At 42.0% G+C, this 16,569-nt stretch overlaps 1 protein-coding gene across 2 annotated transcripts; it reads right to left on the bottom strand.

Moving 5' to 3' along the window:
• Positions 1 to 8,471: 8,471 nt before the first annotated feature.
• Positions 8,472 to 15,584, bottom strand: LOC139562080 (purine nucleoside phosphorylase-like). Of its 2 annotated transcripts, XM_071379414.1 has the most exons (6): positions 15,389 to 15,584; positions 13,689 to 13,852; positions 12,920 to 13,023; positions 10,385 to 10,560; positions 9,932 to 10,122; positions 8,472 to 9,659 (listed from the first exon to the last, which is right to left on the bottom strand). In XM_071379414.1, the coding sequence occupies exons 1-6, from the start codon at positions 15,403 to 15,405 to the stop codon at positions 9,442 to 9,444; spliced, it is 870 nt and encodes a 289-aa protein (XP_071235515.1). In that variant the 5' UTR covers positions 15,406 to 15,584; the 3' UTR covers positions 8,472 to 9,441. The 2 variants fall into 2 exon arrangements, with proteins under 2 accessions (XP_071235515.1, XP_071235505.1); XM_071379404.1 differs by lacking the exon at positions 15,389 to 15,584 and having other exon boundaries at positions 13,689 to 13,875.
• Positions 15,585 to 16,569: the final 985 nt, after the last annotated feature.

Here is a 16,569-nt window from a genome sequence, read left to right as displayed (position 1 = left end):
CTGATATCTCAAAGTGCTGTACAGAAACCCAGCCTAAAACCCCAAACAGCAAGCAATGCAGGTGTAGAAGCACGGTGGCTAGGAAAAACTCCCTAGAAAGGCCAAAACCTAGGAAGAAACCTAGAGAGGAACCAGGCTATGAGGGGTGGCCAAGATTATAACAGAACATGGCCAAGATGTTCAAATGTTCATAAATGACCAGCATGGTCAAATAATAATAATCACAGTAGTTGTCGAGGGTGCAGCAAGTCAGCACCTCAGGAGTAAATGTCAGTTGGCTTTTCATAGCCGATCATTAAGAGTATCTCTACCGCTCCTGCGGTCTCTAGAGAGTTGAAAACAGCAGGTAAGGGACAGGTAGCACGTCCGGTGAACAGGTCAGGGTTCCATAGCCGCAGACAGAACAGTTGAAACTGGAGCAGCATCACGGCCAGGTGGACTGGGGACAGCAAGGAGTCATCATGCCAGGTAGTCCTGAGGCATGGTCCTAGGGCTCAGGTCCTCCGAGAGAGAGAAATTCACACAGGACACCGGATAAGGTGTGCCAACCCAGACAGGAAGATCACGTCAGTGACTCAACCCACTCAAGTGACGCACCCCTCCTAGGGACGGCATGGAAGTGCACCAGTAAGCCAGTGACTCAGCCCCTGTAATTAAACTCTGTCACTGTTTTAAAGTCACCATTGGCCTCATGGTGAAATCCCTGAGCGGTTTCCTTCCTCTCTGGCAACTGAGTTAGGAAGGACGCCTGTATTGTTGTAGTGACTTGGTGTATTGATAAACCATCCTAAGTGTAATTAATAACTTCACCATGCTCAAAGGGATATTCATTGTCTGCTTGTTATTCTAAACTGCTTGTTTTTTCACATTAACCATTAGGTGCCCTTATTTGCGAGGCATTGGATAACCTCCCTGGTCTTTGTGGATGAATCTGTGTTTGAAGTTCACTGCTCGACTTAGGGATCTCACAGATAATTGTATGTGTGAGGTACAGATATGAGGTAGTCATTCAAAAATCATGTTAAACGCTATTATTGCACACAGAGGGAGTCCATACAACTTATTATGTGACTTGCTAAGGACATCTTTACTCCTGAACTTATTTAGGCTTGCCATAACAAAGGGGTTGAATACTTATTCACTCAAGACATTTCAGCTTTTAATTTTTAATTAATTTGTAAAAATTTCTAAAAACATAATTCCATTTTGACGTTATGGAATTTTGTGTGTAGGCCAGTGACAAATGAATCTCAATTTAGTCCATTTTAAATTCAGACTGTAACACAACAAAATGTGGAAAAAGTCAAGGGGTGTGAATACTTTCTGAAGGCTCTGTAAATAGGTCTACTGCTTCGTTGTCATACAAGCAAGCCAAACATCCGTGAGTCCAAATGTGCACTTCTGATTTCCAAATCATAAAACTCAAATCATGTACAGTGTCAACGTTTATGATCAATTTGTTTGATGTACAAGATACTATGTCGTCATACCCTGGGTTGTTTGTTTATTGTGAAGAAAAATGCACTCATGACTTGTTTCTATGCACACCAAAATTACGATCTGTTTCTTTGAAATGTCTTGTGAAAGCCTAACACTTAAGATCTATTTTATAACTTAGCTAGTCATGTTGGCAATAGAACAAGCTTGCAAGTCATACCCACCTGACCCAGATTGCGATATATAATGGGACGTTTTTGGATTGTGTAAATACCAACAGTAATTGTGTGATGGTAGGAATGCAGGGTTGTGTTCCAAACGAAACAACTACAAGTGTGCTTGCTCCAGTTCCTCAGCGGCACAGCTAGGAGAGCGCGAAAGAAACATCTTATAGTTGACGACTCTTCTTTGCATTGAAACTGCTTATGAACATTGTATACTTTGGAGAGGTGTGTGTCTATTTGTAGACACCAGTTAGTCCCCTCTCTCAAATAATTGTCATTTTTTGTATTATGTGCACCTACTCCACATTTTCCAGCAATAGTCTTATTATGTTACTGAATGTATCCAGAGTATTTTCAGATTTTGTTATCAGCAAATGCATCGAAAAGTACAGTAAATGTAAAATGCACATAAAATCAACAGTGTAATGGTTGGAGTCAGTTTTGTGTCAGGTGAACTGCTGTGTACTCACCTTTGGTCTAATCATTTTCCCATTATCGCCAAACTGTTCTTTAAATTGCTCAAATGGTTATGTATATGCTTTTCATATTTCTTCTGTAAGATTTCAATTTAGCCCTATCCATCTACAGTCGGCCAGTGTAAAGGGTTAATAAGCAAAATTATCTGCCAATGATGTTAGATACTTTAGCTTGGTATGAAAAAACACACATTTGAACAAATTATCACTCAATATAAGATATTTAGGATAGCTTCGATTTCACTTTTTGCAGTGATCTACTACATTGTTGTAGGAATGATAAAAGTACTTTATATGCATTTTTATTGTGAGTACTTTTCACCTCTTTGTTTGTGTTTGTTGTCTCCAAAGTAGTTTATTTCAACAATGTGAGATCTCTGTATGGATGAAGACAACCCCAACCTGCCTCTGAGGCCAGGCGACCATCTCCCATTATCTCCACACCACCTCTCTCTTAGAACATGAACTCTCACTACTCCTATCCATACACATCACCTCGACCTGTACCTACACACCACTTCTACAGAGCTATGTATCCCACCGCCATCACCCCACAGCGACAGTGGCGCAACAACTACAGTCCCATCTTCCATCTATCCCAACATCAATTCCCCTTCAACCTGGTCTCCAGGAGCACCAGGGGACCTGATTACAGGGTGTTCCACCACTATCATGGACCTTCCCCCCTGCCCTGGTGTAACTATTGACTTATGTCTAACTCATACTGGAACTACCACCAGTGCCTCTATGCCAACCCTCCTCCAACCAGGCCCCAGAGGTTCCAGAACCAGGTAGGGACTTGGCCCGAGGCCTTCACCCTGAGAGGAGAGCTTCTCTGGGGCAGGCTGGAGAGGGTGTACGGCCACCGCAGGGAACTGCCTGAGTTTGTGAGGGAGGACCTGCTAAATGCTACTTATTTGTTAATGTTCCATCTCATTATTTAAGTAACACACAGCTACCTCAGGCTACTACAGTACTGGAGTCATTCTGGTCTGGTGTTTTCATAAGGTGGTGTGCTACCATGCACTATTATGATTCATCAAGGTGTTCTGTAACATAATCATTAACATTAGCAAGTTTGCTTAAGGGAGGGGATTACTCGTTTTACTGTTTGCTTTGCAGCTACTGTTATAAACTCCTGTCATTTGCCTCTTATAGAACTCCCTGTCATGCAGTTCCACTCCCTCTCCTACATAACCCGCTGTCATTCTAACCCAGGACAATAACTTTTCCCTCGATGTCAACAAGACAGAGGAGCTGATCGTGGACTACAGGAAACGGAGGACCAAGCACGCCCCAGAACAACAGCAAAAGACCTTGTGAAGATGCTGGAGGAAGCAGGTACAAAGTATCGATATCCACAGTAAAACAAGTCCTATATCGACATAACCTGAAAGGCTGCTCCGCAAGAACGAAGCCACTGCTCAAAAACCGCCATAAAAAACCCCAGACTACGGTTTGAAACTGCACATGGGGACAAAGATCGTACTTTTTGGAGAAATTTCCTCTGGTCTGATGAAACAAAAATAGAACTGTTTGGCCATAATGATCATTGTTATATTTGGAGGAAGAAGGGAGAGGCTTGCAAGCTGAAGAACACCATCCCAACCGTGAAGCACGGGGGTGGCAGCATCATGTTGTGAGGGTGCTTTGCTGCAGTACGGACTGGTGCACTTCACAAAATAGATGGCATCATGAGGTAGGAAAATGATGTGGATATATTGAAGAACCATCTCAAGACATCAGTCAGGAAGTTAAAGCTTGGTCGCAAATGGGTCTTCCAAATGGACAATGACCCCAAGCATACTTCCAAAGTTGTGGCAAAATGGCTTAAGGACAACAAAGTCAAGGTATTGGAGTGGCCATCACAAAGCCCTGACCTCAATCCTATAGAATATTTGTGGGCAGAACTGAAAAAGAGTGTGCGAGCAAGGAGGCCGACACACCTGACTCAGTTACACCAGCTCTTCAGAAGGAATGGGCCAAAATTCACCAAACTTATTGTGGGACGCTTGTGGAAGGCTACCCAAAACATTTGACCCAAGTTAAACAATTTAAAGGCAATGCTACCAAATACTAATTGAATGTGTGTAAACTTCTGACCCACTGGGAATGTGATGAAATAAATAAAAGCTGGAATAAATCCTTCCCTCTACTATTATTCTGACATTTCACATTCTTGAAATAAGGTGGTGATCCTAACTGACCTAAGACAGGGAATTTTTACTTGGATTAAATGTCAGGAATTGTGAAAAACTGAGTTTAAATGTATTTGGCTAAGGTGTATGTAAACTTCCGACTTCAACTGTAATTCTGACTAGTATGACTAGTCATTGTATTTCTATGTCTGTCATTGATGTTTATGGACTCTGCTCTTTTCTCTGTCATCACCATGATTCAAGGTTCCATGGAACTATCTTGATCAACTCTCTCAGTGGAGAGATAAGACATACAGTAGTTGGGGAAGGGTGTGGGTATGCTGAATGGTATTACACTATACAGATAATCCTGAATGAATTGTGAATAATGATGAGTGAGAAAGTTAGACAGGGTCAAAGATCATACCCCCAAGCCATGCTAGCCTCCCCTGTTATTGTTAATGGTGAGAGGTTAGCATGTCTTGGGTGTATGATCTTTGACCCTCTCTAACTTTTTTCACTCATCATTATTCACAATTCATTCAGGATTATCCGTAATCATGGAAGCATCCATATTAATGTAGAAGTGTTTAGAAACATGGTCTATTCTTATTTATAATGAATGTGACTCCAAAATGACACAATACATTATTTAGCATTCATTTCTATTGGGCACAAATAATCTGAAACACAACTTAAACAAACTGCAAATGCATCCAAGAAGTTTGTAGAGTCACAAGCTTGTTATGGGAATATGGGACCAAATACTAAACTTTTGAGTACTTTATTTATACTAATTTTTAAGGGTGTCAATAATATATATTTTTTTTAAGTATTACTTGTTAAACAATAATTCCACCATTATTTTGAGCATACAATATAGCTCAATTTTTTATGATTTATTTTATACAGCCATTATTTCTCATCTTTATCAAGGGTGTCAATAATTTCGGACCCCACTGTAAGTGTCACAGATTATTTTACAATAAATTAATGTTTGACTGTCAATTATAACCATTGCCACAGTGTTTAAATAAACAATCATTATGATAAGATTGTAAAGATTAATGAGACATACAGTGTATTTTCTGAACAGGACATGTTTATTTATTTACAAGTTATCTATAAATACAAAATACATACCCAGATTACAGACCTCAGCAGATTATAACATGACATAAAGCTCAATTGTAATGTGCTGACTACTGTACATGTTATCTACAGAAGTGAAGAATAGTTATTTTATTTGAAACCACATATTTGCCATGGAAAGCCAGAGAATACATTTTCCTCATATAGAGGTATAGATGCTGTCTTGTTATCCTGATAAGCAGTGCCTTGTCAGAAGAACTGAGCATCTCCATCTCCTCTCATTCTCCTCCCATATTGTGTCTTCCTCAGCTTCTCTCTCCATATAGGCTTTAACACCTTTACAATCCTATAAAATGGCTTCTGTAATACTTGTTTTCTTTCAATATCCCTTTCATGCCGAGGTGAAAAGCCGCCAACTTTACCATGCCGTTAACTTTTTACCGCCTTTTCTTTATATCTGAAAGGTATTTCTGTTAATTAACAAAACATGTACCTTTTATAGTGGTATTATGTTTAAAAGTCCCGCCAATGCCTCAGTGTAAAACGTTAGCTTTCATCTTACCGGTTTAGGCACCCATTAAATCATGAACATTATATTGTTGTCCGACATCAAACTTGTCCATTTCAATCACAAAGCTTCACAGATATGCTTTTAATGCATTTATTATCTCCATTTAAATATATGTAGTTCTGTCCTTGAGCTGTTCTTGTCTATTGTCACAGAAACGCTACGGCATTTAGCCTGGGGGAAAGCACCAAACGCGTCTCCCATTTCATATTTGTATCTTGACCTTATATTTAGCTAATAAATGGTGGGTTCAATATGCATAAGTTTTTCTAATTTATACAACAAATCACTAGTAGGCTATTTGTCTTAAGCCAAGATAACTGGTAGGGAGTTTGAAATTTAAAAAAGCATGCACTGGTGTGATCACATTGGCTGGTGATGACAAATTTACTGCAGTATTAGGCCTAATATTTAGCCAGCGGAATGATGGGTCAACAAGAATGAGCTTCTTCAGCTACCCATTGCCTCCCTTTTCCAGATGAGCCTGTGTGCAATTATACAAGCCGCGTCGCCATTCCTCTTCTCCTGGAGTGGCAAAAAGCTAACAGGTTACAATACTTTGTTGGATATTTATGCATGTTTTTGTATATTTAGTGCTATTTAGACTGTCTGCTGTCCAAGGTTACTAATAAAAAGCAGTTGGCGAGGACGTTTGCTATCAAGCTATCAATGTGCATGAGATCTGGCAAAGCCGAGTGAGGGGAGGAAAAAAATATGAAACGTGGATCGAAAAAGCAACTTTCTCAAATGGTCCTACAGAGGTTTATCCAGGTCACATGTTTTATTTCTTTATATTATCAGATTCTAAGGTTTCTAAAACACATACAGTACCTTCAGAAAGTATTCATACCCCTTGACTCTTTCCACATTTTGTTACGTTACAGCCTTGTTCTAACATGTATTAAATATTTGTTTTGTTCAGCAATCTACACAAAATACCCCATAATGACAAAGCAAAAACAGGTTGTTATACATTTTTTCACATTTATTAAAAATAAAAAACAGAAATACCTTATTTACATAAGTATTCAGACCCTTTGCTATGAGACTCTAAATTGAGCTCAGGTACCACCTGTTTCCATTGATCATCATTGAGATGTTTGTACAACTTGATTGGATTCAATTGATTGAACATGATTCGGAAAGGCACACACCTGTTTATACAAGGTCCCACAGTTGACAGTGCATGTCAGAGCCATAACCAAGCCAAAAGGTTGAAGGAATTGTCCGTAGAGCTCAAAGACAGGATTGTGTTGAGCCACAGATCTGAGGAAGGGTACCACAACATTTATTCTGCGTTGAAGGTCCCCAAGAACACAGTGGCCTCCATCATTCTTAAATGGAAGAAGTTTGGAACCACCAAGACTCTTCCTAGAGCTGGCTGCCCGGCCATACTGAGCAATCGGGGCAGAAGGGCCTTGGTCAGGGAGTTGACCAAGAACCCGTGGTCACTCTGACAGACTTCTAGAGTTCCTCTGTGGAGATGGGAGAACCTTCCAGAAGGACAACCATCTCTGCAGCACTCCACCAATCAGGCCTTTATGGTACAGTGGCCAGACAGACGCCACTCCTCAGTAAAAGGCACATTAAAAGACCCCTAAAGACTCTCAGACCATGAGAAACAAGATTCTCTGGTCTGATGAAACTAAGATTGAACTCTTTGGCCTGAATGCCAAGTGTCATGTCTGGAGGAAACCTGGCACCATCCCTACGGTGAAGCATGGTGGTGGCTGCATCATGCGGTGGGGATGTTTGTCAGCGGCAGAGACTGGGTGACTAGTCAGGATCGAGGCAAAGATGAACGGAGCAAAGTACAGAGAGATGAAAACCTGCTCCAAAGCGCTCATGACCTCAGACTGGGGCAAAGGTTCACCTTCCAACAGCACAACGACCCTAAGCACACAGCCAAGACAACGCAGGAGTGGCTTCGGGACAAGTCTCTGAATGTCCTTGAGTGGCCCAGCCAGAGCCTGGACTTGAACCTGATCGAACATCTCTTGAGAGACCTGAAATTAGCTGTGCAGCAACGCGCCACATCCAACCTGACAGAGCGTGAGAGGATGTGCAGAGAAGAATGGGAGAAACTCAAGGTGTCTAAATACTTTCCGAATGCACTATACAAGCCCCTGTCAGGTTGGACCTACAAACTCAAAAAAATGAGGGCATGGGCTCTGTTTCAAAATATATATCTTTGTTATATAACAGCAGTTCCACACATTCCCCTGACACTCAAGTTACTATAAAACATGTATGCTAACTCTGATCAGGGCAGGGGAATTTAAGTGTGTCTTATCTGTGTAGCCCTTTCCTCCAGTTGAATGACGTAGTGGCCTCATGGGTGGAATGTTATTATGTTTTTTTTTCTTCATATAACCGCAGAAAATCCTGTGTTTCTATGTCAAACAGTTTTGTTATATTTCAGTTGTCTGTGTTGTATATAAAGTGTAATATTGCCTACTTTGTCTTTACAGGCAACATACCGTAAGTCTTGTGTGAATTATGATTTAGGCTACAGGAAAATGACATAACACAATTATTTCAGAATTCAATGCTTTTTTATTTGATAAAACATTTGATTGTCTGTGCAATCCGTACCCAATATTAGACAAACGTTGACTAACAATATACAATTGAAATAGATTGTACTTTACATGAATGAAACCACCATATAAATACATAAATATGAATGTGCACAATTATATGAATCTATGTAATTCTCTGAATATGTGACATATTGATTTGTAATACATAATAATTAATCATGAATAGAGCTGCATTATAATCTTTCACTTTTATTATCTGTGAACAAGTATTAGCACACAAAGATGAGTTAATACAGCTGAAAAAATTATAAGTTAAGTTGTCAGTTTGAGAGTGCCAGTTTTTCACACCAAATACAAAATATACCACAGTTAAACCTCAGTAGTGATATCACAAAATACAAATGAGAGTATTTTTATTTAACCTTTATTTAACTAGGCAAGTCAGTTAAGAACAAATTCTTATTTACAATGACGGCCTAGGAACAGTGCCTTGTTCAGGGGCAGAATGACAGATTTTTACCTTGTCAGCTCGGGGATTCGATCTAGCAGCCTTTCGGTTACTGGCCCAACGCTCTAACCACTAGGCTACCTGCCGCCCCGAATAAAGTATAAAGTTACACAAATAATTTTGTACATTTACACACAGAACAAATTACATTATTGTTGATTTAACCCAAGCAATATTCAAGTCACTGACGCGGACACCATGCTTGCATAATAGGCCTACTGTAGCTGCAAGATTTTGAGTGATTTTGACTAATCTTTTTGGGATCCTTGTTGTGCATCCGAAACGGGCACCCTATAGTGCACTACTTATAGGGAATAGGGTGCAATGGGCTCTGGTCAAAAGTAGTGCACTAGGGAATAGGATGCCATTGGCCGGGTCGCTGTTGAATGTTTTCATCATGACGAGCGAATTCGAAAGGTTTCGGTGTAGCTTCGCATCTTGCTGCTCTCTTCGGTTCAAGTCGTGTTGTTGTTGATGTCCATCCGGCTGACCAGCTCTGTGACCAGCATCTGCAGCGTTTGCGAGCGCAGCTTGCTGACCTCCAGTACAGCTTCGTGGTTGACAGACTCTGTGTCATTGTAGCTCTTCACCACCTTGTTGGTGATGAGAGAGAGGCCAAACACCCTCATGCCACAGTGGGTGGCTACCACCACCTCTGGTGCTGTGCTCATTCCTATGAGGAGGAGAGAAGGAAGATGAACACCTACTGCTACTCACATAATATTATAATGCATTAGAATGGACACCTAGGTTTTTATGAACGGACAATATTATTATGTACAAAGCACACCTCATTTTGCCCCAAAATTATATCTTATCATGGCACCAATCACCAACCACTGTAATTGACAAATCTATCTAGAATGCATTGTTGGCAAGAGAGCAAAACCGATCTGGGTCCAGGCTAGAATCTATCTGGGAGTGAACAAGCTCTAGTTCTCTTACCCACAGCGTCCACCCCTAGTCTGTGAAGGAGTCTGGCCTCTGCGATGCTCTCAAAATTGGGACCTCCCACCATACAGTAAACCCCCTCCTGGACGAACTGAGAGACGCCCATGCTTTTACAGAGGTCAAAGGCTATCTTCCGCAGGTCCTTGTCATACACACCAGACATGGGAGGGAACCGGGGACCAAACCTGGTCAACACAAGACAACAATGTTCAAATTCAAGAATTGTGATGAATATGAATGTGATTGTCCATCTATGAAGCGGAATAAAGAACACCAAGCAATGATGGGCTCTATTGCAGCGTGTAGGCTACTGAACCACAGCACTGAAGGGTCACAAAGCACCAAAGGCTCTTTGGAGTTGTTTCTGATATTTCGGAGTTGTCTGTGGTAATTAGTAAATAGGACCTAGTGAGAACCACTGACACTAGACTAGAGGATCTCACTCACTTGTCATCATTGGGTCCGTTGAGGGGATTGAGCCCGGCCAGACCAGGGAAGTTGATATGATCTTTGATGATCATGATGTCCCCAACCTGGTAGCTGTCTGCCAGTGAGCCTGCTGCATTGGTCACTATCAGGGTCTCCACCCCTAAGAGCTTAAATACCCGCACGGGAAAGGTAGTCTGTGTGACAGTGGGAGAGAGACAGAGAGAGAGATTTTTGCACATTGTTATAACACTGTACATAGCCATAATATGACATTTAAAATGTCTCTATTCCTTTGAAACTTTGTCAGTGAAATGTATACTGTTCATTTTTTATTGTTTATTTCACTTTTGTTTATTATCTATTTCACTTGCTTTGGCAATGTAAGCATACACTACATGGCCAAAAGTATGTGGACAAGCCTTTAAATGAGTGGATTCGGCTATTTCAGACACACCCGTTGCTGACAGGTGTATAAAATCAAGCACACAGCCATGCAATCTCCATAGTCAAACATTGGCAGTAGAATGGCCCGTACTGAAGCAAAGCACCAAAGGCTCTTTAAAAGGCTCAATGACTTTCAACGTGGCACCGTCATAGGATGCCACCTTTCCAACAAGTCAGTTTGTCAAATTTCTGCCCTGCTAGAGCTGTTCCGGTCAACTGTAAGTGCTTTTATTGTGAAGTGGAAACCTCTAGGAGCAACAACGGCTCAGCCGCGAAGTGGTAGGCCACACAAGCTTTCCATGGCCGAGCAGCTACACACAAGCCTAAGATCACCATGCGCAATGCCAAGCGTTGGCTGAAGTGGAGTAACGCTTGCCGCCATTGGACTCTGGAGCAGTGGAAACGTGTTCTCTGGAGTGATGAATCACGCTTCATCATCTGGCAAATCTGGGTTTGGCGGATGCCAGGAGAACGCTACCTGCCCGAATGCATAGTACCAAATGTAAAGTTTGGTGGAGGAGGAATAATAGTCTGGGGCTGTTTTTCATGGTTCGGGCCCCTTAGTTCCAGTGAGTGCTACAGGGTACAATGACATTCTAAACGATTCTGTGCTTCCAACTTTGTGACAACAGTTTGGGAAAGGACATTTCCTGTTTCAGTATGACAATGCCCCATGCACAAAATGAGGTCAATACAGAAATGGTTTGTCAAGATCGTGTGGAAGAACTTGACTGGCTTGCACAGGGCCCTGACCTCAACCCCATCAAACACCTTTGGGATGAATTGGAATGCCGAATGCGAGCCAGGCTTAATCGCCCAACATCAGTCCCTGACCTCACAATGCTCTTGTGGCTGAATGGAAGCAAGTCCTCGCAGCAATGTTCCAACATCTAGAGCAAAGCCTTCCCAGAAGAGTGGAAGTTGTTATAGCAGCAAAGGGGGGACCAACTCCATATTAATGCCCATGATTTTGGAATGAGATGTTTGACAAGAAGGTGTCCACATACTGGAGCCAATAAAGCCCTTTGAACTGAACTGAATTGAATTGAGAGATAGAGAGAGATGATGTGATGGAGAAAGGTAGAGAGTTAAACTCAAAACAAGGTGCAATACAGCACAGCTTCAGTAAGCCTAAAGTGGGTCTACATATCCCCTTGAGTAACTGCCTGAGCCCAGAGCCGACTTTATAAAACCTGGAGTTGTGCAAGAAAGACAATAGAAGCATTGAATGGCGTAATGTTGAATTAGCGTGCAAGTGAATTAGCCATGTGATGCAGGTCAACGTGATCACCCAAGGTCAGATGCTGTGACTCATTGGGTGTGTCTCAAATGGTGCTTATAGTGCACTACCATATGGCCTCTGGTCAAAAGTAGTGTATTTGGGGCACAGTCATGGATGTGCTAACAGTTAGCTCCAACAGTACAGTAATATCTAAGAATTCACAACAATACACACAAATCTGGTGAGTGAGTTAGTGAGTGAGTGGGTTGGTGGTCAGCCAATCACTGCCTCCCAGTGAGTGATCAGCAGCCCCAGTCACATGGGCCTCATATGCTGCAGATTACTCCCAAGCCAGAGCCCAATGGAGAAAGGAAGACAGACCAGCTACCCTACCAGCTGCTGTTTCCTATCCAGATTAGAGCTCCACAAGTCCCAGGCATGCCGTGTTCATTGCAACCCTTGACTATGAGCCTTGCCTTCACTTTGGATCATAAATTATGTTGAAATGCAACACAGCATATCAAAATCATCTAAACAGTAAAACAAATACAGAGCTGTGGGAGAGTGTTGAGTCCCACTGTATCTCATAGCCTTCAAAGGTCCTGATGAAGACCAGGCGGGACTAAACGTCATGCTTTTATTTTTCAAATAATAATACACGTCTGCAAGAAATAACTATTGTAGTATTAGTTCTTTCTCTAGTGTTTCTCTATAATCGTGTCCTTTAATGGTATTTACCCTGGGTCAAATGAGAGCAGGATATTAGAATGGTGTGTTTCTTGGTACTAATATTTGCTCCCTGAGTTACAGTGACAGTCTGTTTAGGGGATGTGGGATGTGCATTAACACTTGTTTCTCAATACTTACCACTGTGATCTGGTACTGACCTTACAGAGTGAGTGTCCCTCATACATGTGGAAACGTCCCTGCATGCAAACACACGTCTTCCCTTTCAGCTCCCCAAATACCAGTCTCCCAGCGTGTCCTTGCACTGTGAAGCCACACACACACACACACACACACACACACACACACACACACACACACACACACACACACACACACACACACACACACACACACACACACACACATAAACAAAGTCAGTAGTTACATAAACAACAGTTCAAAAACACACCTTTAACAACGCTGTTAAACTTGTTCCCTATGTTTAAAGTTTAATGCTGGTTTATTTACATTACAAAGATTCCAAGAGAGGATGGCCATTTGTCAGGATGGCCAAAGTGGTCAGCATAGCCATTTGTGGTGTTTTAGGTTGGTTGTGTTGATCGTTAATATTATACTGCACGCTACGATCTTATTGTAACAGGTAGCCTAGCGGTTAAGAGAGTTGGGCCAGTAACAGAAAGGTCACTGGTTTGAATCCCAGAGCCGGCAAGGTGGAAAATTCTGCCCTTTACCCCCAACAACAACTGTTCCCCGTGCGCCAATGATGTTGATTAAGGCAGCACCGCGCACCTCTCTGATTCAGTGGGTTGGGTTAAATGCGGAATCAATGTACTGTATGTTACACAAACTTCTGCCACTGGTAATGTCAATATTCCCGGCCCCCAACTCTCTCTTTCTACATCTCTCCATTTATTTCTCTCTCTATCTCACCATCTCTCTCTCTATTTATCTTTCACTTTCTCTCACCTGTGCTCTGTGGGAACCCAGGGATGTCGGAGTAGGGGAAGGAGTCCTGGCACTTGAGAGCGTCAGCTAGCATGCCCAGTCCGGAGCCACAGATGATGGCCACTTTGGGCCGGTGCTGCGTCTGAGACAGGAGCCAGCTGGCTGTCTTCTGATAGTCATCATAACTGAGGGAGGAAGTGGAGAACATTGTGACTCACACTGTCTAGAGGGAGCTCTGGGTTCAATAACTAACCTGTCTAGAGGGAGCTCTGGGGACAATAACTATCCTGTCTAGAGGGAGCTCTGGGGACAATAACTATCCTGTCTAGAGGGAGCTCTGGGGACAATAACTATCCTGTCTAGAGGGAGCTCTGGGGACAATAACTATCCTGTCTAGAGGGAGCTCTGGGGAAAATAACTATCCTGTCTAGGGGGAGCTCTGGGGACAATAACTATCCTGTCTAGAGAGAGCTCTGGGGACAATAACTATCCTGTCTAGAGGGAGCTCTGGGGACAATAACTATCATGTCTAGAGGGAGCTCTGGGGACAATAACTATCCTATCTAGAGGGAGCTCTGGGTAAAATAACTATCCTGTCTAGAGGGAGCTCCGAGTAAAATAACTATCCTGTCTAGAGGGAGCTCTGGGGACAATAACTATCCTGTCTAGAGGGAGCTCTGGGGACAATAACTATCCTGTCTAGAGGGAGCTCTGGGGACAATAACTATCCTGTCTAGAGGGAGCTCTGGGGACAATAACTATCCTGTCTAGAGGGAGCTCTGGGGACAATAACTATCCTGTCTAGAGAGAGCTCTGGGGACAATAACTATCCTGTCTAGAGGGAGATCTGGGGACAATAACTATCATGTCTAGAGGGAGCTCTGGGGACAATAACTATCCTATCTAGAGGGAGCTCTGGGTAAAATAACTATCCTGTCTAGAGGGAGCTCCGAGTAAAATAACTATCCTGTCTAGAGGGAGCTCTGGGGACAATAACTATCCTGTCTAGAGGGAGCTCTGGGGACAATAACTATCCTGTCTAGAGGGAGCTCTGGGGACAATAACTATCCTGTCTAGAGGGAGCTCTGGGGACAATAACTATCCTGTCTAGAGGGAGCTCTGGGGACAATAACTATCCTGTCTAGAGGGAGCTCTGGGAAAAATAACTATCCTGTTTAGAGGGAGCTCTGGGTAAAATAACTATCTTGTCCCCTCGATGACAATTTAGTTCCAGTACAAAAAGGGGTATATTTTAAGACAAAAGGTCACATACTGGAATGTCTTGCAATCCAGACCACATGTGATTTTACTTAACATACATTAAGGGTGTATAACACAGGGTTAGGGAGGGTCAATTAGAACTGAAGTCATTCAATTCAGGAAATTATTTGAATTGATGATTAGAAAATGTAAAAGCTTTAAAAAAAATTGCTTCTCCTTTTCACTTTATTGAGAAGTCATTGTATATCATATACTTAGATACATTTCTTTCAGTATGAGTGAGATGTTCTGTTGTCTGTCAGACCATAAGGGTTGCCTTACAGAAATTCATATTGCCATAACACTGCCGAAGAGGTATTCATTTGTCTAACCTAAGCGGTAAGGATCTTCATAACCACATAAGAGATAGATATACTTATAAGAGATCGATTTAATCCTGTAAAAAAAATATGGACACCGGAAAACGCAATGAAAAAGTTAAGAGAAAAGCAATGACTTACCAGATCTGATCTTTCATTTTGAAGGTTATGTGGTTGAAATAGGTCTTGCCCAATGATGTAGGTCTTAAAACACAGCCCAATGTTGATGCTGTGATATTTGTTAAGATGTGGGATCTCCCCCTAGATGATATAACAGAGTACTAGGTATAGACACTGCCGTATAGACACAGTGTTGTGTGAATGTCACAGTCTCTTTGGCTGCAGTTAAATAGACTCTGTGACAGTTCCAGAGTAGTCACATGGTCACTGATTGGTCATAACCCTGCCATGGCCAATAGCATTAACAAATAAAATACTCTCTAGTAGAGAGGTGTGTCAGGGGGTTGTGTGCGTAAGGGCCAAATTGTATTGAAGCTCCACATTGAGTCACTTTGCTCCTGTATAATTCCTTTGGCTCCGTTTTGGGTCAAGCCTGTCTGTGTAATTCTGAGTTAAGATGGTGATGCTGTTCACGTTTTGTGTTCCCCTCCTAATCAGATCTTGTAGTGGACCAGCTAAAGTTATAGTCTGGCTAATACCTAACTCTCACAGTCTCCCTGCGCTGTGAGTCACGTGGGTCGTGTCAGCCAGGCTACCAAAGTTGGGAAATATTTTTGAAGGTATTGTTCGCCCTCCAGCTGGCTATGTAGCAATTAGCCTGTAGACAAGGTTAGTTAATAACAGATTCTAGGATGGTGTACACCCCCATCATAAAACTGCCCCAGCTAAGTAGATATTGTATAGCTCATTATATGATATTTATACAACGCAAGTAGAAATCAATGTGGGCATTGTTTAATGCATTTTTCTGGACAAGACAATCCAAGCTCTCCAATGTTCCAGTGTGTAAGCGAGGTGGCATGACGGATAACTGTGACTCTGTGACGGTCAAAATAGAATGGCAATACAATAGCATGTCAATAAACAAAAGATACAGCACTCTACCCTATTGGAATCAATACAAAACACAGCACTACCCTGTTAGAATCAATACAAAACACAGCACTCTACCCTGTTAGAATCAATACAGAATACAGCGCTCTACCCTGTTAGAATCAATACAAAACACAGCACTCTACCCTGTTAGAATCCATACAAAACACAGCACCCTACCCTGTTAGAATCAATACAAAACACAGCACTCTACCCTGTTAGAATTAATACAAAACACAGCACTCTACCCTGTTAGAATCAATACAAAA

Source organism: Salvelinus alpinus, chromosome 2, assembly GCF_045679555.1.
Source record: "Salvelinus alpinus chromosome 2, SLU_Salpinus.1, whole genome shotgun sequence".
In the NCBI taxonomy this organism is placed as follows: Eukaryota; Metazoa; Chordata; class Actinopteri; order Salmoniformes; family Salmonidae; genus Salvelinus; species Salvelinus alpinus.
This window is presented reverse-complemented; position numbering and strand designations above follow the sequence as displayed.